General features: G+C 39.5%; 1 protein-coding gene across 9 annotated transcripts in view; it reads left to right on the top strand.

The window, feature by feature from the left end:
- plekha7b (pleckstrin homology domain containing, family A member 7b) overlaps nt 1-24,038 on the top strand; it is an 80,952-nt gene that overhangs the window by 5,868 nt on the left and 51,046 nt on the right. The window contains exon 1 of one of the 9 annotated variants that reach the window (XM_067588088.1): nt 12,500-13,081. The exons of the other annotated variants lie outside the window; for them this stretch is intronic. Coding sequence (XP_067444189.1) covers nt 12,879-13,081 — 203 coding nt within the window. The 5' untranslated portion in view covers nt 12,500-12,878. Of the gene's footprint in view, nt 1-12,499; nt 13,082-24,038 lie in introns of those variants that run through there. 9 annotated transcript variants of the gene reach the window in all.

Consider the following 24,038-nt stretch of genomic DNA (forward strand, 5'->3'; position numbering starts at 1 on the left):
TAGCTCATCTAGGTACCTCATGATCCACATAGTTTCTAAGACAATAGGCTTAAGGCAAAGACATCTCTAGCTAACCCCAGGTTTCAGCAAACAACCTTCAGATAGAAACAAGTTCAAGAGTTCAACAAGCCTAGCATAGTATTTCTTATACCACAGTGTCACAGTGACATTGCATTATATCACATTGAATTGAGAACAAACATTGACCCCTTAGTTTGAAAACAGCATTTGTAACATATATATATATACAAGAAATACATCAAATGATAACTACTATTTAAATCTCTATCACAAGACTTAGAATAATAATGATTATTGTGCTAATTTGAATTAAAATTATTAATTAATCTCATATTTATAGATCCTCATAAGTTGGATTAATTCCCAAGTAAAAACTGGGAAAACTTCAGTTCAGTCAGGTGTACTCTCCACCACATCATTGGCTCTCACTGAGCATTGGAAATGTGCAATTCTATAGCTCCCCGAGGAGAAAAATGACCCCACTAAGGTACAATGGTGTCCTGTTGAGGACACAGTTCACATTGTTGAATGGGCTTACAATGCTGTGAGACAGGAGGATATCCACACTAAAAGCTCGCATAGATTTCACACCAAAAACTAGAAGACTTCCTCTGCTTCTGTCTACATCTCATTCACTTGTCAGATGTTACAACACTATCACTACTTTATTGTTCTCTGAGATTTTTCAAAAGTGTTTATCTTCCCCCTCTCTCCCGCTGCTTGTTATGTTTTTAGGTTGTGTTGGCATTTTTTAACTAGCTGACTGTTTTGATCAGGATAGTGTGAATTAATTGGCCATGAGATGTTTTGGGAGTTTTGAGGCAGGGCATTTTAATAGCGAATAAAAAAGAAGTTTAGTATCCCTACCGGCCCTTATCTTAAGGCTGTCTTAATGAAGCTTTCTTTTTCTGCAAACAGAGCAAATCTGTACCTCGGTAACTGCTGAGTTCAAAACATCAGAGCCAAAAAGGATAGTGCCACAAACGAGCCCTAAGATCCTTCAAATGACCTTTTCCCTTCCACATTTTAGATTCTTTTAACATGAAACAGATTTATGTGCAACTGTAGGTTCTTTGTGCTGTCAAATAAATACATGTCAGAATTCCTTAAACATTATATCATAGACCAAGAAGTATTTAACTTGAGCTTGAGCTTCAATGTCGGATGTTCATATTAAACGTGGCCAAAGTGTCAAATCATGAGGTAAACATATGGAGAAGTAAATCCCTATGAGCAAAAAGCCATGACTCGAGTCAAGCTGGCGCGCTGTGAGTTATGTGTTTTTCCATTTCACAGCACGACAAAGTAAAATAAGCTGTTTACCTGTTGGAGGTGTGCTGGTCGTCTGCAGCTCTTCATCAAACATCATCATCACTGAACAAATAGCTCCAAATATCTCCATATGTTATTGTGTCAACCGGTTTTTAGTGCTGCTAAAGAAGCTCTGCTAATTTGGTGAGGAACACGTTTCATTTCCTGTAAATTCTTCACAATAAAGGTCAAATCAAAGCTCAAATTATTTAGTCATTTAAAAGTTTTATATTTAAAAGCTAATATGAAGCAGTAAAGCAGGAAATGTTGCATCATCAGCAGTAACTTAACACAACTCTGATATGAATGCCCATGGCAGGCCTCTGGAAAACTGGCCAATCGGAACAGAGTGGGTTCATTGGGAGGGGGGCCTTAAAGAGACAGGAGCTAAGACTGCCTGTTAGAGACAGAGGCTGAACCGAGAGGCTGAATAAAGGGCCATTTATAAGATAAATGAGGAGTTTTTTGAACTGTGAATCATGCAAAGCTAATCTAGTGGAGTCCCAGAATGAAAATATAGAGCTAGGTCCACTTTAAGAAATGCACTTGGAATGTGACTTCAAACTTGTGTCTTGAAGCGAATGTCTTGAAGCTATTCAACATAATTCACTGACGTAAGTCTAAAATTCCATTGGGTTTTGCAGATGAAACTGACTATTAGATTTGCTAAGTAAATTTATGTTTCCACAAAGAACCGTGGATGTGAAGGGACTTTATTTAGAAATCTTTGTCAAGTGTCATGGGAAGTAACGGAGAAAGATTGAAAATGCATGACTAAATACCAGTCAGATCAGAATCAGCTTTCCCCAGCCCATGCAGCAGACAGGAGAAGCATCGGTGCAAATGCTTTTCTTTCAGCAAAGCTGAGGTTGGCAGAAACAGTGAGGCAGCTGTTCATCTTCACTGATAGAGAAATTGATGTCTATCAATCTTTATGCTATCCGTAAGAGTGCCCACATAGAAACTGTGGGGATGTTACAGACAAGAGGAAGAGGGTATGGATTGAATTCTGTATGTCATTAGGTTCATCAAATGCGAATCTCCTCACAGATGTTTCACTTAATAAGATCCCGTAACACCATCAGCTTCCCTGCAGTATGTGTGCTCTAGTGAGCAAATATTAATAACATATTTATACACAGTGCAGGTGCACAGGTCTGCCTTCATGCGTAGGTTAGTACAGAAACAAACCTTTCTTCTTCAATTCACTCTTTCTTACACTTTCTCAGTGTATTTGTTTATTATGAGAAACTGCTTTAGCAGACTGTGTTGCATTTGCCTCATAATTGCCTTGTCCACAGTTGTGCTTGTTGACTGCCTCTATAGGGCTCCACAAAGTACTACAGGCAACATATTTCAAAAAGCTGTGTCTTCGGACTGTGATCATTTCCAGTGTAGTTTATGCACTTAATTGCAGGGTAACTCAAGATCCACTTATAGTACTCTACAGTGTCACACAGCTAAAATGTTGACATCAAGGCGCCAAAGGACCCACAGCTATTTTTTAAAGCATTACGAGGGTAAATAATTATCTTAAACCTTACTTTTTAACAGGAACTTTCTAAGTTGATACATCCTGTCGTTACTGAATATTTTCTTTGGATGTAAAATTGGCACAATGCTATCTTTGTACACTTTGAAGAGCTGTTGCTGTTGTTGATTTCCTGTTTTTGTCTGACAGGTTTCTGTTTACAGCAGCATAAGCATGTTAACATTCAAATTAGCAACCTAAATGCATTATGATTTGACTTGATTTTGAATATTTTCTTATGTGAGCAGAGACACAAACTTGAGAGGGTTACATCACCTACCAAATTGTACAACTCATGCACTTCAGCACAATTAACTATGAGGAATCTTATTAGTTATTTATTTGTACATATTTTCATATATCATATGTCATAAGACATATGATATGTGCACTCAAAAAAGCAAAATATATAACTGTTATGCCAACTTTGTCACATGTAATGATCATTTCCCCTTGGCTTCATTTAGATTCATTTGGTTACTTAATGACATTTTCTTCCTAGTTCATAATACAATAAATGGTATTATGTGACACATAAATATAAGTGATTTACATATGTAACATTTGTGGGTGTGTATTTTGAATTAAGTTAATTCCAGGACATTCCTCAATATCAGATTATTTTCCTTGTTTTTTTTTTCAGGATTTCATATCAGTATATTGTTTGGACATTGTATTTATCATTTGGCTCAAATATATATCAATTCTGCAGACTCTTCTTTTCTGTTTTATCTTGTGTGTAAACACAGTTCATTCACTCCTTTTCTCTCCCTTCCCTCAAGCTGTTTGTTGAGACGGTGACATTCAGCTGAAAATAGATACTTTAAAATGGTCGTGTCATTCTTGACAAAATCCTGATGGGTCATATTACTCTCGCCTTATCTCTGCAAAATAAAGAAATTTGATTTGGGGGCATCATTACTATGTCAGGGAACTAAAAACACTGCATTCCTTTACCATGTCGCAAGAAATAAATGTTGAATATGTCTGCTGGTTGGAGAATGAATATATTCAACATTTTTATTAGTATTTGCGTTGTTCTGTGATTGATGCATCATCATCATGCATTTTATTTGTACTTGCTGATGTGGTCCTTGGTTGTTCCTTTTTACAGCATCGAAGTCTCAGTTTTTAACAAAACCTTAGCTTACACTTCCTCATTGTAATGCAACTCCCAGCTTGTTGCGCTTCTATTCCCACCATTGCACCATGAGTGCTGTGCAGGGAATGAAAAATACTGAATGAATAGGCGAAAGGCATTTCAGGGTCAAGACAATCGCAATATGTTGTAGTGCTTCTAACATCTTTTTTTTTTTTCCAGATGAATGTGATGGTAGTAGTGATGCATGAGGATAGGCTTATCTCTTTCACTTTATCGCTCCCTGTCACACACACACACACACCCAAAAATTACACATTGCTCTATAACAGACACATAAACTGGCCTTGAAGCAGGAATCATTAATCCTGTGAAGATGGTAATGGTGCACACGATAACACCGTCTTTAACAACAAGACCAGGGATGCTGAAATTGATATCAGGATTCATGGCCAAGGAACTGCAAAATGTATTGTTGGTGAGGTAGTCAGTCCTCTCTCACAGTTGTAGGGTGATTTATGTTGACCATTTGTCATCATCAGTAGATCCTTATATCATGTTTAAATCGTGTCCAGCTATTATGTTGGTGCATCTGTCTTCTTTCCTTGCTCGTGAGGCGGCCCGAATCTTCACTTGAAGCAGGAAAGTTTTATAAACAGAGCAGTCGTTGTCAATATCACATCCACAGTGACTGATTACGAGGCTTGTGATAGTTAAACAACACATGCCGTACAGCACTGACGGAGGCCTACAAATAGAGTTAGAGGTTAAAGCAGCGGACTGAATGAAGGGGATGAAAACAAAGAGTAGATTGAGAGTCTGGTACAGTGGGTGTCTGTGCTGCAGAGCAGAAAGGAAGCATTCCATCAGGCCTTGTTTTGACTTGCAATATTTAACCCAGGAACCTGCAATGAATGAATACATTAAGAGCTGTGGGATGATATACATTATCAAGAATGAGTCATTCCCTGTCCAGACAGTCGGGCAGGTTGACCAGTCAGAGCTGGAGCAGGAGTCAGAGCAGAAACAAGGCAGGGGAGATGCCAGAGCCGGGATGGGAACCTGCTGTTGTAGCTGCCTGCCCCTTGGCCGGGGGACTGACTCGGCTGATCATGAAATAGAGCTGGTTACTGAGCTGGAACCCTCCAGTTTGGAGAGCAAGGAGAGGCAGATTGAGAAAAGGTAATACTTCCTAACATGGGCTGGATAAAGTATTAACACTGTGAATTTGTGTATTTGTGTTATAGAAATGTCAGTTTTTATACATGAATGTTACTATAATCTGAATATCTGTAATATGCTATGACAATGCACAGCAAATGTAAATAGAACTAGCATGCAAAAAAAACAGCTGACCACAATTAAAATTTCTTATAAAGTAAAATACAACTTTTTTTTTCTTTTTTGCCCAGTGTCATTTATCACTCTTGTCACTCTTGTAAAGTTAAGAATGATGCTCTGTACCTCAGTAGTTTCAGCTGCCTCTCTGGAGGAAAGAGAGAGTTTGTATACCCTCCCTCTGATTGACTTCAGATGACAGTTCTTTCTGCCGCATTCTGCCAGAGCCCGACTGTGACTTAAGCCACTGCAGAGAGAAGCAGGTCCCACACTGTTCTCATCTCACCAGACGGGTGAGGAGAGAAGTGATTAGTTAGCAGCCACAGAGGTGCAAGATGGATGTCGTATAAAACCAGAAAGTATTTTTTGCAGATTGTCTGAGAGCCAAGCTTTTTTTTTGTAAAGTGGTCATTGTTATTTTGTCCAACAGATTCCAGTGTTTGCTGTAAAAGTGATGAGCAACATGTAGGCAATTTAAATGTGCGAAGCTTACATCACCAGTGGATGTGATGTAAGCTCACAAATCTACAAGATACTTTATTATTATTATTATTATTATTAATAATAATAATAATAATAATAATAATAACTTTATTTGTATAGCACATTTCATGCAAAGATGGAGCCCGAAGTGCTTAACAAACCAAGATCAGATGATAATAAACAATAACAATAAGTTTTATTATATATATATATATATATATATATATATATATATATATATATATATAGCAAGAACAGCAATAGCAATAAATGAGAGAAAAATGAACAAAAACAGTTCGATCACAATACAATAAAACATTAATGACACGAGTAAAGTTGACCCGAATTAAAAGCCAAATTAAAAAGATAGGTCTTTAATTTCCTTTTATAAATTCCAAGGGAGTCTGCTGTTTTTAGATCCAAGGGGAGGCTGTTGCACAGTTTAAGGCCATAAAAACAGGAAGCAGCCTCTCCAGATTTCTTGTTGGACACTTTAGGGACTTTTAAAAGAATGGCAGTGCAAGATCTGAGAGATCATGTTGGGACATAAAATGAAATGCAGTCACTGATATATGAAGGTGCTAGATTATGTAAGGCTTTGTGGATAAGTAAAAGGTTTTTAAAATCAATTCTAAAAGATACAGGTAGCCAGTGTAGTGATGTGAGCAGAGGGGTAATGCAATCTCTTTTTTTTTGTATTGGTCAAAATCCTTTCTGCAGTGTTCTGAATTAACTGTAATTTTCTTAAAGACTTTAGGGAGACCTTTAAAAAAAGAGTGGCAATAATCTAAGTGGCTTGTAATAAAAGCACGTATCAACATTTCAGAATCGTTCTGAGTTAAAATGGTTTAATTTTGGCTATGTTCCTCAGATGAAACAATGATGTTTTTGCGATATTGTTAAAATAGCTAATAAAGTAAGAACAGATAAGAATCAGAGATTAAGAACAGATTTTAAAATCCCTCCCAGCTCTGGAACATGTTTTAATTTGCTTGATCTGGCTAGCAAACACTGACTGTAGCCTCTGCCTTTCTGCTTTTGAACCTACATGTAGAATACAAAAGTTTACTCATCCAAATGTTGCTATCAGTGAGCCAGGTAAAAAGAGCTAATGACATTGATTTTCTAGGAGCATAGCAAATTTGCATTTAAATAAAAAGGGCTTAGGTTCACTGAAGGTATGTGCATCTGGTAAAAGTTAGTGCATGTAATGTATTTTACTCAGTACAACTGTGAAACTGCTACTAAGCAATTGCTGAAACTATTGCATACATGCTACACATATAAAGCTGAAATTGAAACTTTTTTTATCTGTCTGACAAAAAAATTGTAACTCAAAGTCCACCTATTAACTTTTTCCGGAGCTTTCAATGGCATCTCATGGTCTCCAAAAGCTCTGGAAAAAGCTAGTAAGTGGACCTTGAGTTAAGATTTTTTGTGTAACTATTTCCCATGTAACTAGAATGAACCGTATGCTCAATTTATGGGGTCGTTGTAAGAAAGATACTGGTTATTTTAAGAAATCAGGTTAAACCTGCAACGTTTACATGTCCGTCACATTGAAGCCTTTGCCAAACAATTTCACACGATGCTGATTAAACCCGTCACCGCCAGCTAAATCTCTCTGTATTTCACAGTATAAGGAATTTTTAAATTGAACACCACATTCCTACGCTGGCCATTGATCACGCAGCTCTTCTAGACTTTCCAAATGTTATCGGACCGAATGGGTCAAATTCTGATAGCGAAACAAGTCATTTCGTGAGGTTTGTGTAACGCTCAAAAACAAGTCATCCATCGTTTTACAGCTGCAGTAGGTTATGGCCAGTGGTGTACTGGCCATGTGGCATACTAACAAATTCTGGTGGGCCAGTGGGCCATCAAAACATACATTTTTGGGCCGGTGGACCGTCACAACATATCTGTTTTTACCTGCCCCCTCTGTGTGCCTGTCATTCAGGGTGCACATGAGACCTGCATTCCTGTGTCAGGCAATCACGGCCGAGCGCCCCCCTTTACTCTCGCTGCCAGAAGGGGGAGACAAAAGTCCCGCACTGCAGCTTTGAAGCAGGAAATCATAAAACATCCAAGAAAACTTGGTTAACACAACATGACCTTGAACCATGAACTTTGAACTGTGTCCTATTGTCTGGTGAGAGAAGGAAACGGTGCCATGTTTGAAAATGAATTATATGTTTGGGATCAATAGGCGTTAAAATTCTCCTCCCTACTCCCAACTATTTCTCAATATTCCACCTTGATGACCTATAGGAATTTGTCAGCAATAATCTGGCTTTGCAGTGTTTTATTCTATATATTCTGTAATGGTGTCATCTGAAGTCTGAATAATCTAACATTTCAATAAGCTTATGTTAAGCAGCAGTTTGACTATAAGAGCTGTGAAAAAATGTTTCTCATTGTGGATTACTTGATTAAATATTGCTTTTCCCATTAATGGATTATCGAGTGTGAAAAAGATAAATGAAAAGGCGCTCCTGGACAGTGCTAGCGAGAGCAGATCTGGTGGTTTGGGCAATTTCACTCACTGCAGCATTTATTGAACACATTGACCACGCGGCTGTGTGAGTTCCCGCAAACCAATCCAATTTAATTTGCTTAGTGCAGCAGAGATGCAAGCCTAATTCCTTTTTCATGATCCAGTGAATTCTCTCTTTATTCTTTTCTAAATATTCACGATCTGATCATTTCTGACCACTGTGATCAGTCGTCTCCTCCAGCCACTCTCTGGGATTTGTTATGAGAAAAGCTTGAATTTGTTTTGTGCAGCAAATGATGTTGAACTGTAAGAAGTGTGATAATGTAGATTATCGACAAATTCACCTGTCAGTAAATCATTGACTGATGAAGGAGCATGTACAGTATGGTTTTGCTGTGTAATGCTGTTCTCTATGTAGCCACTAGATATTGCTGCTGAGTCTTTCTTTGTCCATTTGACAGTTTGATGCCATTTCATATTTCTTTGTTTTTTTCATTTTTTGTTTTTGTTTTTGCCACTGAAATCTTTCTTATTGTGTAGGATTGTGCTTACAGTGCTGAAAATGAATTATGTTTATTCAAAAAAGGTAACTTAATAACTGAGTTTGAGTTATATGAATATTCTGTTTCTTGTATTTGACAAAAAAATCCTGTGTTCATGAGTTCTGTATTGAATAGATACTGACAGTATCTTCAGGCTGTCTGTCTGTCTGAGCAGTTTTAGTATATCAACATTACACCTGTGGTATATTTTTTGGTATCTGGTTTGCTAACACAACAGATCAGGAAGTATCATAGAAAGGATTAATTTTATTGAGACAGTGTTGTTATAGCCGGTAGCTTCATTCTGTTTTCCAACAGTCAGGATGATAAAAGTGGCAGGTCCGTTTGATGTATCGACCACCCTCATCCAGCCCTCTGCTCTTATCTATATGTCTGTCTGTGGATTATTGACCTGGCACTGCAGCACCCTGAGCCAGCTACTCAGCTGTAGTCTGTCCTCCATCCTCCATCCTCCATCCCTGTCTCCCTGGCTGACTGGGATGTGATCAGATAAAGAGGGCTCAGGGTGAGACGGAAGGCTCTGGTTGCAGTCAGAGACCAAGGTCAGCACTTTACGTTGACCGGACAACGCCTTGAAGTGATAACTGCTCACCTGTAGTAACCAAAAAGATTGGTGGCTCCAGAGTTTCTAAGCAAGTCAGACCCTTCCCCTTTCCTCCCCCTTCTTTTTTACATAAGGACTGAACAATGGAGCGTTATCATTTTATTCTTCCCTGTGGAGGCTCACTAGAGCTATGTACTGCAAGTGCTGGCAGTGTTACTCGGAGTGATCGAGAGTAGAGAGAGAGGGCTGAAACAGCAGTTATATTCCTATCTGACACTGCTCTTTGTGCCCTCTCTAGCACACCTACCTGCATAGCACTGTGCACTGTGTTAAAACAAGAGAACAGCAAAGGACTCTACTTACTGTCCGTCTTCAAGCTTAGGACAGAATTGGATGTTTGAAGCTTTTGAATTGGATTTACTGCTTTCCACCTCTGATCATTTACTGGTGAGTAGCAATGTATCAACACGTATGACTACTCTGAGGTTATCAGATACATACAGGGAATACGCCTTTACAAGAAGAAGGCAGCCATTTAGTTTAATCTTTTAAAACGATTACAAATTAGATTTCTATTTGTTTAAATGCTGTTTCATTCATTATGTATATGGCCTTTTGTATGCATTCAAAGTAGGATATTTCAGTCCTTAACATTTTTATATATTAGTTTTTTTACTTCTAAATACTCAAAGCAGCTATAATCAATATTTTTATAACAACAATGTATCAAATTACAGTTTGTTGTGAGAAGTGTCACCTGACTCTGCAGCTCCCCTCGGCTTTACGAAGCTTTATAGCAAGTTTCAGCTTATTGTTTAGCTCTCTGGCCCAAAAATGTACTGTTTTGGTTCACTCTCACCGCTCTCATTACGTTGTGATGTAACAAGCTCCAAAAACTTGACTGTACACCACATGCTCAGCAACAAATGACAAACAGACACAGCGAGTGTCTAGCTGGTGAACATAGTGGAGCAGTAAGCAGCTATAGAGCCAGCTATTTCCCTCAGGAGTTGATAGAGAACAAAACCAGAGCTAAAAGGAGAGTAAATATTGGACTTACATTCACCAGGTGACAAGAAACTGAAATCCAAATGAATGATAATGTTGCTCCTTAACTGTGTTTACTAACAAGTTCGCTATAGTAACTTAAAAGGTGATGATACATCAGTGCTCTGTTCACAACTTGTGCCCTGAAGAGGCCAAAAAAAAAAGATCAGTTATTACAACTCTACAAATAATATAAATATGAATTTCAACATACCATATGAATGTATACCTCTATCATAGAAATGTGATAAAAAGAACATTTCTATATATCAGTCACATCCCATTGAGATTATTTGTTCAGTCCAGTTGTGGACATAGAGTACTGTGTATTGAAGGTCATGCTGTAGGCCGTGTGTGTTTTAGTGATGCCGTTTTCATGTGTTGATCATCTTTTTAGTATTGCACAACTGTCTCTGCCAGGTTAATTCACAGTACACTGTATACTGCAGACACTCTGAAACTGTTTTACTTTGCAGCAGTTTAGTCATTCCCCAGTAAATGGTTGTTTTATGTTTGAATGGCATGCGATGTTGCAGTTTTTCCCATAAATTAATTAACTGAGGTCTAATGCACGATGCAAATGACCATCGGTGCAGGTTAGAGCCAGAGATCTGTCAGACTGCCTTGTATCATCTCATCATGTTGAAGAGGTCTTTCCTTGCAGTGTGAGTGCCTTCTTCGACTCCTGGGGTATGCTAACGAGATGTGAAGGAGAGCATAGATCGATGAGAAAGAGCAGCAGAGGATGAAACTCAGGGGACGAGGACAACAGCAGCTGGATGCATTACCTGCAATTTGGTGCATGTGTGTGTGTGTGCAGGTACTGTCAGTTTAATGTGTGAGATGACTTTCCGAGTCCTCAGCTGGTGCAAAAAGCATTTTTCACATGTACCCCCCACTCTCTTTATTAGCTGATAGCAGGCATTTGTAGCATGGCATAGTCATCAGTCTCTGCAGCTGTTGGGTCACAGCCCAGTCTTGACTTCCATTTCTCTTCCCATGAATCACGTCTTCCCAATAGGGACTCAATGCTAACTTGCTGATGTTTAGCAGCTACAATGTTTACCATGTTAATTTAGCATGTTAGTATACCAACATTTTCTAATTAGCACTAAAAACTAAATAGAGCTGAAGCTGATGGGAAACTTATAAATATTGCATGTTTTGCAGGTTGTTTTGCAAAAAATTGACCCGCTGATAGCATGAGATGAAAAGTTAAGATTTAAGTTAAGATTGTTGAGATATTTTGCTCAAAAGCAGAAATGTCAACCTCATTGTGACAATAAAGGAAAAGTAAAAGTTAGGAGGTGATTAGGATAGGAGGACAGGATATTAGGAGAACCATGAACATCTGTTCAAAATGCTCTGCGAGTCCATCAATAATGAAATCAATCATTAAAAGTTCAATTACTGAACTGGGTGTCACTCAATGACAGTCAGGGGATCCCCACAGTCATTAGGACAAGAGGACAGGATATTAGGAGAACCATGAACATCTGTCCAAAATGTTCTGCCAATCCATCAATAATGAAATCAACCATCAAACGTTTCATTATTGAACTAGGTGTCACTCAGTGACAGTCAGGGGATCACCAAAATCATTTGGATTCATCTTCTGGGGACCATCAATTTGGGGGAAGAAAATTTCATGACAATCCCTCTAATAGTTGAGATATTTCAATCTGGACTGACTGACTGACTGATATTGCCATAAAGCGCCATGCCACTGGGGCAGCTAAAAAAACTATCCTTGTAAGACAAATTTTAGTAAATATTAATAAAGTTTTAAAATTTGAAATTGACAGTTTATGTTCTGTAATTACGCTCGTGGGTGGTTACCTTTTATCATCTTCAGTTGGTGCAAAACGGTATGAAAATATCTTACACACTTAATGACTAAATAGTAGAATGAGAAGATTAGCACAAAGCATATACTTATCTAATATTACATAAAATGAAGTTGCAACACTTTCTCTCACCTTCCCATCGTCACTCCCTCATCTTTTTCTCTTTTTTTTCCCTTACTCACTACAGTAATTACCTCACTCTTCCTTTCTCGCTGTGCATGCTGTGCATTGCCTGCATGACTGCAGAGAGAATGGAGCAGAGAGGGCGTCCAGTTCAGGGAAGTGCTCTGACGGCACAGCACTGCTGAAGAACGCATACATTAGAAGAAAGCAGAGGAGAGGTGAGGAGAGAAAGAGTACCACCACAGGGAGAGAAGAGAATATGATTATATGGGCTATGGCTAATGCTTTGTACCTGTGGTTTTACTTGGTGCTTTGGGGCTTCTTACATGATGTATTGGTGAGGTTGGCTGGCCTTAATAATACCCATCACAAGCCTAACGCTCTCGGAGACAGGAGACAGTCCACTGACTGCATGTATTTTTAGCTCCACCTCGGCAGCATAACACAGGAGAAGTGGGAAGGAGGATGTTTTGAATGAATCAACGCCACGGTGCTCAGCAGAGGACGTCAGCAACAGCGGTACTACCAGCTGAGAGGAGTACACACACACAGTCACCACTGAGAAGAGCACAGCGGAGCACAGCAAATCACAGACCTGCGGCTAACATGTTGGGCCAACCAGGACAGTCCTTACACTTCCCTTACAAGAGGCAGCAAGTGTATCGTGCGACTCACAGGTGTGTATCGCTGCCTCTTCCCAACACATATGTGGGATTGTATGGCTAGCTGAAGCATCTCTGCTCGAGCGTACCAGCAGCTGGAGGAGATGAAGTGCTTTGGATTGCATGCTGTTAAGTGTTTGTACAAAGTATAAGGGCAGAAGGGAGAATTTACATGCATGCTGAGAACTGTCTGTCATCTGTGTTTGTGGCAGAGAAGGCAGCTGGCTGTTTTGAAAAGGCAAAACAACCATTTGTAATGCCTTTGGGAAGTGCTCCTATCAGTGTGCGCTAATGAAGCAGCCTTTATAGGGATAGAAAGACAGAGGGACAAAGCGAGAGATGCTCACCGCAGTGCCTCATAATCACAGGTCACTGACCGCTGTGTTGATGTCAGCAGGATTGTGAGCTCTCAGGCTAATTATGATGCTCTTCTATAAACATGGTTAATACGGGGTCTCTATAGATTAGACTACAGTGGAGGTTTGATGCAGTCCCCCCCACCCCCATTGGTTGTTTCACTGAGCAAGAGATATACTCGTCATAGGAATGTACTTGTTTACATGGGCTCGCTCCTCAATCCTAAACACAGATGCTAATAGGGCTCAGCCAACATATGCACATATATGCTGTATACAGATGTACACATACAGTGTCACATTTTCTGCATATTGCACTTTTCCATGCACTGGTGGACTATATAGTTCTCTTTTTGTTGAAATTGTATGTTTGCATAGTACAAGCTCACTATTGCCACAGTGCTATGTTAGCATAGGTGCATCAAGGTGAATTCTGGTATTCACCAGCTAAACTAAATTGTACAGTTTGCAGCTGCATGCTCCGCAATGCACTTTCCCATCTGCCCCAGGTATATGAACTTGCAAACTACTGTTTTTAAGCAGCTCTTCAGTCAAAGCTAACAATTTTAACTGGGCTAGAACATGAAAACCAGGACATACAGTCGATCCGACCATTAATCCATTCCTTAATCTATGCACAAGATATCAAGCTTATTATCATTCTGTCAGAGTCTTGATGTCAGCCACAGCGATAAGGTTACTTAGCCTATTTATCATTCCTGCATGTGCTAGCTCATTGGTCGGCCCTCCTGCTGTGCTCTCAGCCACAGAGGCAGTGGGGCTGTAAACACCAGACCACAAAGTTCTACCTATGAGCAGCAGATAACAGAGGTTGACAGTTTGGTCTCGCTTTAATCAATGTTATTTTCACTGCAGAATGTACAGCTACATTTATAACCGCACGCATTTTAAACAAACATCAATTAGCCTTGTGGGTTTGTCCAGTCTTGTGTGGTGGTCTGTTTTTAATGGATTATGTAAGGCTCTGCTTTAGCTTGGTCTGGTTCTACTCAGGGTGTTGAATAACATCTGATCTGATGTTTAGTTCTGTATTCGACCCGGTCATGTTGAGTCCCGCCCAGTCACACCCAGCCCAGCTCAGCCAAGCTCATCCTTCCTATGTTATCCCTGGACCACGGAGTGAAATGTGGCCGATAGCCAAGGTGCTTCATTTGTATGCTCGGCTGATAGAGGTCATATCATCTTAACTGCAACTTTAAGTGGCTGGAAAGTTCAGGCTGAAAAATGACACACCGAAAATTGGTGCAGGGGGACAGTATCAGAGGAAGGAGGTGACCTCTGCTTAACCACAAATGCTGCACATTCCCAGGGAGAGTTAAGTTTTCTAAGAATAGACATAATGATGATACCCAACAGAAGGGTTAGGTATTTGAAAAGGGAGTAAATTCTCTCTGTATTAAACTGTGACCTTTTAAATTCCCAAGCTTGTGATTTAGATCAGCCTCTGTGAGTGGGATGGAAATTCCAGTGAAGGGACTGTTCTGGTAAATTCTGCTGGCCAGATTGAGTTTTAGAGCTGTTCACCAGATGTGGCCTACCTTCCTCCACTGATGCCTGACTTAATAAGCCTCCAAAGTCTCCACAAGCTCTCCCCACCCTTAGGATAAGGATATCTAAAAATAGCCTCTAAATTCAGTTACCCTCTGCTAGCCAAGTGGAACCTCACCTCATTTATTTAATCCATCTGTTTAATTGCCTTGATAAAATGATAATGTGATGGCTCTAGCAACACAGGGACAGATGTGAGGAGCAGGTTTTGGGTGACATTGTGCGTTATGTTAAAATAACCCTTCATTATTTGATGTCCAGTGATGCAATATGGCGATCAGGTATTGCACAATGGCACATGGAAATACAAGAGTATAAGAAGACAATTTAGAGGGAACAGATTGTGAGAGAAACCTGCAGTGCTTTGATAGCTTTGTGTACAGTATGTTTACACAGAGCAGATGTGAAGCCATCTTCACTGCCATTATACTGCAATATATAACAAGACAATGACATTCTCAAAAAAATCAGTTTACATGAAAATACATGTGTATTTTTGGGCCACTGGGGCCTCTGTGTGTAGCGCCTGAGCACTGCAGTCATAGAGTAGCTGTGTGTAAAGCTGTAATGTAACTATCCAGTGTGAGTGTGACCAGTGGCCGCTTTCACTCTGCGGTGTGCTCATATTCTCTAATGAGAAGTGCAGGAGAGAGGTCCCTCCATGCCTGGAGCCAGTCTGGACACAGTTAACTCCTAGTAGAGAGCAGATATCCCACACACAGAAAGAGCTGAATCAGTCTGCATGTCCTGCCATGAAGGCATAGTGAGAGGAGAAGGTGTTTGCTATTCTTGATGAGATGTCAGAAATGTCTTTACTTCCTCCTCTGATAACATAGTATAAATATACTGTACACACTCAAACAAATACTGTAATGACAGATATGCTGCAGTTAAGTGTGCTGCGCCATACTGTACAAGCTCAGAGACCCACAGGGCCAAGATTCTCTGCAGCAAAATCTACCAGACTAATCAAATTTCTCTCATACAGTAGCTTCTGTGTTTTTGCTAAAATGTGATGACTTTATCATTTATGATTTGCAACTGTAACAATTCCAAAAGAGTAATGTAATCAAGTCTGAACAAAAGATTTGTCTCTTAGTATCCTTTACTGTGCATTTTTCAGCAGTAAGTTGGATAATTTGATACATTCCTCTGTTGTCATCTTGCTGACAAAAGCTCCCCAATGTTTTCTTACATGTACCTGTGTGCCTGCTTGTGTGTGTGTGTGTTAGGCAGAGAAGGGGTATTCAGAGGTGGGATGGAATAATAATGCCTCTGACGTGATTATGTAAGGGATTTAGACATGTTTCACAGCAATGGGGGTTAGCTGAATCTGATTGTTAGAGGATCCAGTGACTGTTTATCTGCCCCTCAGCTTTTGGATAAAAGCACTGGCAAGTGACATGGCTTTCATGAAATGGTATTAGAAAACAGAGATTACTCTGGTACAGATAATGTAATCCTTAAGGATACAATGAAATTCAACTATGTCCGACCTGTTTCTTTACATTATTTCAGGTATATGGTGGAGGGGCATGAGGACACTGTGTCCTAACATACCTCCAGACCTGGGATTAATGTCTCCTATTTGTCTTCAAGATGAGATAGGTGAGAACACCTGTTTTTGAGATTATTAAAATTAACAGATTAATTACCTTGAGGTCCAGCTCTTACAGAAGTGTTCTCCCAAGAACATGTATTGATATGCTGAAATGGCAAACATTAGTCCACCCATAGCAGCAGAACAACAGGATAAACTGCTCTGTCACGTTCATTTGTGTGCTGGGCCTCATTAGATAACATACCTGCAGCTTCTCCAGGTGCCATTACACTCACAGTTGTGACATAATCAAATCTATCTACATACCTCCCCATGGCTTAGGTTTCATTTTATATCTCAAAGACTCTTTGCCTCGTTTTGTCAAGACTGTCACAATTTTGAGTTGGGCTTTATCTGTGATGTTTGATTTATTTCTGATGTTGCGGGATTATCGGGATCAGAGATCCGAGCGATTATCTGGTCATGAACATATGCAATTTGTGTCTGTGCGTGTTCACCGGAGTGTGTGTGCGTAGAGTGACAGATCATCTCACTTTGGCAGAATCAGACAGAGTCGCGCTGCAGATCATTCATTTTGTACTGTGGAACCTGTGATAGCAGACAGCTCTTTAGATGGAAGACTCAGAAAAATGCTCAGAGTTAGTTTAGCACATACTAACAGCTGCTGTATGGGAATTGCACTGAGAACCTGCAGGTAGGCCATGTTGTTGTTTTGTTATATCTGTTCATGATAAGCTTGATAGTTTTATATTTAGAAGGTGCACGTGGCTCATTTAGGGATGGATGCTGACTGCTCAGTTTAGTGAATGGTAAGCTGTTCTCCTGCATGTTGCTTTGAAGTGAGGGCTTTGTCTTGGTCTAATCTTTCGTTAAAGGGCCTTCCGAGTATTGATTAGAAGTATTCTTGTCTTTAACCAGGAATGAAAAGCTGACTCTTATGCTTCTTTACTATAGCCTGAACAATATAGGATTGAGGTCAGTACTGATATTGATATTTGAGATTTTCAAAATCTGATAATTATATATCCGCCAATATAAATTTTCATCCACCACTACTGATATGTATCTGCAGTGAGCTACTACAGGCCAAAATATCATCCTGGTTGATTTGTCTATTCTTTACTTTTGCTTTGCAACTCTGCATTCTTAACCTTTTTACTTTTTTATGATCACTGAGAGTGAATGATTGTTTTAGTCTAAAGACAAAAGCTGTCATCTCTGGCTGACATCTGTGCTGCAGAACTGCTGCAGGATTCAGGATAAGCTGCCTGACAATAAATTCTCTTAAAGCCCTAAACAGCAGGATAAGTAGGCACTTCACATGTGTGTACTCATGTACCGTGTCAGAAGATTGCAAAGAAGCTGTGCAGCGACTCACCATCTCCATTGTTTCACACAGACCTCTCCTCTCCGCTTCCTCACCTCTTCTCTCCTCATAGTTCAGATTTTTCAGAGAGAAATGGCCGAGAAACATATTTAATCTGATAGGATGAGTAGAAAACTCTGTGGATATGTGTGCGAATACTAAATAATCTTGCACCACTACATTTGTGTGCTACTGACACACAAATTAATCTGATGCATATTCTAATGACTACATTTCTCTGATTTACTTTGATAAAACCAGCGGCTGTGCTGATGGCAAAATCCAACCTAACAATCTGTAAGCCAAATGTGCAAATATTAGCATGTGCATAATTCACAATCACTTTTTACCTATTAAGTATAAAATATTTTAATTTAAGTGTTGTTTCTGTATTTCGGAGGCATTTACTACAATTCATGATGAATATTAATGGGAGATCTCTGCTGTTTTAAATTTTTGACAGGGATGTTGGAGCTAGATTTCTAACTTGTGCTCCTAATTGGTGATATTTTGCATCATGTATTTATCATTGCTTCTCCCACCAGAGACATAGAGATATGATGATAAAACAGTGAAATATTCCCAGTGAAAAGTTCCCACAGATGCTCTCTAGTCACAGCAGAAGCACAGGTTTCAACTAGAAGAGATATTGCAATTTAAAATGTCATCTAATCACGTGATAACTTGATATGTTGGATTAAGTGTTTATTTTATTTTAGTATTTGCCTCTTGAACTTTTTCAATAAATTTCCCTTGGTACTGTAATGATGTAATTTGTGATACACCATTGACACTGCAAAAAGAATCTCTTTCATTTTCATATTGTGTTCAAAGCCAAAGCTAGTTGGTGTCTTGTTCAAGGATACCTCAGCTGGATGAATGCTTGTCATTAACTTGTTTTTGATTTTGACATTGTGCCTGTGACTTGGGAGGAAATTCATCTTTCTGTTTTTGGCCAGACTTGATCCCAGCTCCAGGCTGACTCACTGCCTTTATTTGGTTTCTAAGTTACTCAAATGGGAGCTTGTGGATATGGGCAATGAGGTTGAGGAGAAGAAGTAAGGGCCCCAGCCTTTCTTTATCTTGTCTAATTCTTTCTTTGTTATTGTTCAGAACCTAAAGCTCTCTAATATTCTTGGTTTTTATTCTGCTGACAGTGCAGTGATCGTTTTGCTAGTTAAGCCTCCTACACATGGGTGGAGATCCCTGAAGGGATTCAAGGGTGAGTCGGTCAAATTCAAATGAATTACTACTGAAGTATCTTTCTTGAGGATGTAATGAAAGTTTAATCAGTCATCACCATTTCACACCACAAGAATGTTCTTCATTGGTCCATTTTATTAAAACTATCTGACTGCTTTCAGATACTGGTGATACTGTTGGAGGAGATTGTCTGACAGTATTTTTAGTGCTTTAAGAGTAAGTAGTTCTCTGTTATTAAGGCCTCTTGGTGTTTTTGTCTTGTGTAGCTTCAGGTCCACAGAGCTTTCTGTGCAACATTCCCTATCACTCTTTTTCCTGCCTGCGGCACTGTGTGTCCAAGCCCTCATCTATCTCCTGCCAGAGATTTTCAGCTTTTACATTCCCCCGCACTTCACATCCCCTTCTGTCCTACATTGCACAGCTAAGCGATTAGCTGTGTTTGGCTTTGTGATGTGGGTTGGACTCTGCGTTTAGCTGCTGATATACAGTGTGTGTGACAATCAAGCAGATGCTCTGGGTCATTGTTCTTTAGCCACAGATGAAAGTGAACTGTCACAGGTTATAACATAAGCTAATTTGATCGTCTTTGCAAGTCTGTATGTAATAATTCATATTTGTTTTAATCATTTTGAGTAGATTTGAAAGGGACATTTTTTTTTATAGTTGTGATAGTCTTATGTCTTCAGCAGTCTCAGACAAGACCAAGGTCTCACACCTCATTAGACCAGTAAATGAGCACAGCATCATATCACAAGATGTAGAGGTCCATCAGAGTGAGAGAACTGGAGTGTAGCATGTCCTCCTGCCTGACAGCCATTCCAGTATGTCAGGAAGAGAAGGAGCTGCGCCTACTTGAGAGATGCAAGGGGTTGAGATGGAACTACATGTATTTGATTACATTCCTTCTGGATAATTTCTGATCATCCATCCTGCACTTCTTACTGGTGGTTGGTAGCCACATTCATTCTCCCTGGGTTCCCTCGGTTTCCACTAGAGATCAAGTCAGTCATGATCTTCTTCATCAGGACTGATAACCTTTTTACTTGACGTGGAATAATTTCCTGAGACTCGATCTGGTTTCCCTGGACTGCTAAGCCAACAAGCTATGCCTATATTAGCTGCTTGCCAATGCTTGATTGCTACAAACATTTGATAGTAGAGAAGGCATAGAGCCTCCTTTTCATCAGTGATTTACTAGGGGACGTGTTAAATTGAACCTTTGGGCTCAACAAGGTAAAATGATTAGACACAGATAACTTTATAGCATTTTGTTTGACTGTCACAGTTTTACCATAGTGCATCATTATTATAATAACATTTCCTCCCCATGATTATGTACAAGCTCATGTTCTTTAAATCCACCTTTAAATTCAGAATAGGGCTCGCTGCATTTTTTAGACATAGCTATAGCTAACCACTTGGCAACAAAAGGATGATTACGTCACATTCTTGGCCATAAATGTCTCATGTGAATATGCTGAGAAATCACATCTTAAAACTTCCGTCAGTCACCTCTCTTTATTGTTCCTCCTCTCTAATTTTTCTATGTCATCTCCTGTCTACCATAGCATAGTCTTCGCTGTCTAATCCAATTTGCACCCTCATGTTTTCAGTGAGCAGAGCTTGTTAAGGATCACTGCTTGTAAACGTGAGTTGTGAGGTGTGATGACATTAATATCACAAATATGCTTAGTTCAGCTAAGCATATTTATGAAAAAGTGCGACCAAACTAAATAAGATTAACATCACACTTTTAAACTGATGACAAACTCACACTCTGTGCTACATCTACAGTGTGGCTGATAGGCAAGCAAGGGAAACCTTGCAATATAATAGATGTGAGACTCTGTGGGAAATTTACAATTCAGATTAATTCCTGAATCATACAGTGTTTAATTCTTGAAAACTATGGGTAAATCCATCCCGCATTGATGCACAGTGCATTGCAGTAAGAGCGCTCATACTTTGCTCCGTCAGTAAACAGCACAGTAACAGAGGACACACAGCTGTTGCTCTTGTCCTGATGAATGCTGACACACTGCTTTCACTTTGCAGCTGGTGTACACTGTGATGACCTACCTGTGCTTCATCTTTCATGGGCAAATTCCTCCTTTTAGTGTCAGTCACTTATCTACATTAACATCTAACCTACTGTGGTTGAATGCTAGCGTATCATTCATGCAGCCTCATGAGAATGGAGGCCATAGGTTCATCATGTTACTTCTTATTAACCTGTGATTTCCTGAGGCAAGTGGCTCCTGTTGTTCTTGCACTCTTCATGTGAGAGCAGCTCAGACCTATGATGATAAAGGTTGACTCAGTGCTGTGGAGGTGTCTGTATCTTTGTGTGTGTCGATGAAGGGAAACAAAGTGCCTTTGAACCTCCCTTATTAATGTGCTGATCACTGTGGGGGAGAGACTGTGGTGGGAGAGAAAAAAGGCATCAGCTCATTTTCATTTGGTCCAGAGTTGGAAAGAGGAGATTTTGATTTTTTTTCTGTCAACTTATCACTTTGATTAATTAGACATTTTAAGATATCTGTTTATTAGAAAATGTTTTGTTAGTAGATGAGCTCTACTGATAACATCCATGTGCAGGTAAGGGCTACAGTTGAGATTAAACCTGATGCTCTTTGGAGACTGTTTCATGTCTCTTTTGCACTGTCAGGTATGTGATGTTTTTGCTGATTGTGTATTTTTGTCTTGGAAAGAGATCATTTGCTTTGCAAAATCTTCTCTCCTGGAGCTTCTCAGTGCCCCACTGAGAGATTGCCAAGCCAGATCAAATGTTTGGATTTTCAAACCAACTATGCTGCTGCAATGTTTAAAATAACAAATGTTTATGTATATATACATCAATTTCCCACTCCTTCTCATGACAACTTTTAGATTAGCCCTTTTCACCCAATTTATTAGGTTTGTGGACATCTACTGAGCTATTAGAAGATGGTCACAAACAATGCTTTGGGTTTTATGAACTTGTTGATAATGCTACTAATAATAAAACCCAAAGAAAGCATGGTTGTGGACCTTTTTATCCATAGAACATACTTGTTTGTATGGTTATTGCCTAATGAAGGTCTGAGGACCGAAACATTGTATTAATAAAGTGAGTTCAAGTGATGGACAGTGTGCAGGATTCTTTGGTTTTCTCTTATTGATACAACATAGACAGACATGTCTAGATTTAACCTGAGGTTCCTGTTTGTTGAAATCAGATTTGATTTGGTTGCTCATTTGTTTAATCCCCAATGAGCAGACGGTTGGTTTCTCAAAACTAAACCTATTGACCTATTGAAGTTGGGTATGCACAATAATAAATAATGGGAAATTTTAGTAACGCCTGGTTTGAAAACCAATAAAGTTATCCATTAGGATTACCTTACTTTAAATTAGATTGAGTGTGTAAGAGTATCAAATCTCTTTTAGGCTTTTTTTCCCTGGCTAGCATCCCCTATCACACACACACACACACACACACACACACACACACACACACACACACACACACACACATTCACACTTCATATTCTGACTATTCTTGTTAGAACATATGAACAGATGAAACAACTCCTGGTTTCCTGGGTTAGTCATTATTCAGTGAGTAAGGTGCTGGACAGATCTGTGGTATTAAATATTGACCTAAAGTTAAGGGGACTCTTCATTGATTTATTCCCCAGAGTAATGCTCACTCCAGAAAACTTCCTAACTTTTTTTTCTTTGTCGCAGCATATCCCTGTCTCTATTGATCCCTGTGATAAGTGCTTTTGGAAGTCATTTCATTATCATGGTTGGAAGCATTATAAAACCACAATTTATTTGATAAATTACTTCAGATCATACTTTATAAATATTTATCAGTCAGCTAAATTTGTGCCAGTGGAGCAATGGAAGTGCTGATGTGCCCACAGTCATGTAGGTCTCCATCACTCCCTGAGGCCATTTTTTCTGTAATGCTTGGACTGAAGACAGCAGCTTGAACACTCTTATAATTTATAACAAGTTCATAACAATGCAACCAAGAGACTGCCCTCTTGTGTACAAGCTGTTAATGTGAGTTTATGTTTGTGAAGCCTGTATTTGCACACTGGATTTAAGCATCCATTAGTCTTTTTCGGTGTCAGTTCAGTTTGAAAGACATTATTTCCAACTGAGCAGGCATGAAATGGGAATTGACTGATGGGAAACACCTACTTTTGGCGACAGATTTTATTTTAACCCTCTGACCAGCAAAAGCAATATCAGTGTTTTCACTTAGAGCGGTGCTTATGTTTCAGAAGTAGTTGTGCACATGAGGAGTGGGGTAGCGTTTCCTTGCATCCTAATTCTGTATTATTGGTCCAACACAGACCGTTGTTGCATTCACTGCAATGCAATTAGCTGTTGCCTTGCTTATGTTTTGGAACAGCATGGCCTAAAGGACCATTGTGACTGCAATGAAATGTGCTGTGTCAGAACTGTGTGTGGGTGTGTGTGTGTGTTGAATGTTAATAGGGTGACAGGTCTTTCAATTTCTGCCAAACCCTCTGTCGGACAGCAAGTCTTTGCACCTGTTTCTACTCTCCATTGGGCCTGTTTTGGCCTGTCTTTGCCACACTTGCCAGTGCTGCTTGAGTGGTTTGCTGTATGGCCACAGGCTCAATAAAAGCAGAGCTTGGACCACACTGTTCTTGTTTCATTGATGCTATTTTAGACTATATGCATTCATAGAGGCATAAAGGCTGTTTTATTGTAGGTCGCTTGACACTTTTAATAAGTGCTGCTCAAGAGAAATTAAAGAGTAATGCGACATTTTCAATTTTTGCTTCGGTGAAAGGTTTCAGTCATCTCTATGGTAACCAGACACTATCCTCCAGCCAGCTTGTTTAGTTGGTGTGAATGCTGGAAGCTGGAAGTATTCACAACATATGTTATTCT

This window comes from Thunnus thynnus, chromosome 1 (genome assembly GCF_963924715.1).
Source record: "Thunnus thynnus chromosome 1, fThuThy2.1, whole genome shotgun sequence".
NCBI lineage: Eukaryota > Metazoa > Chordata > Actinopteri > Scombriformes > Scombridae > Thunnus > Thunnus thynnus.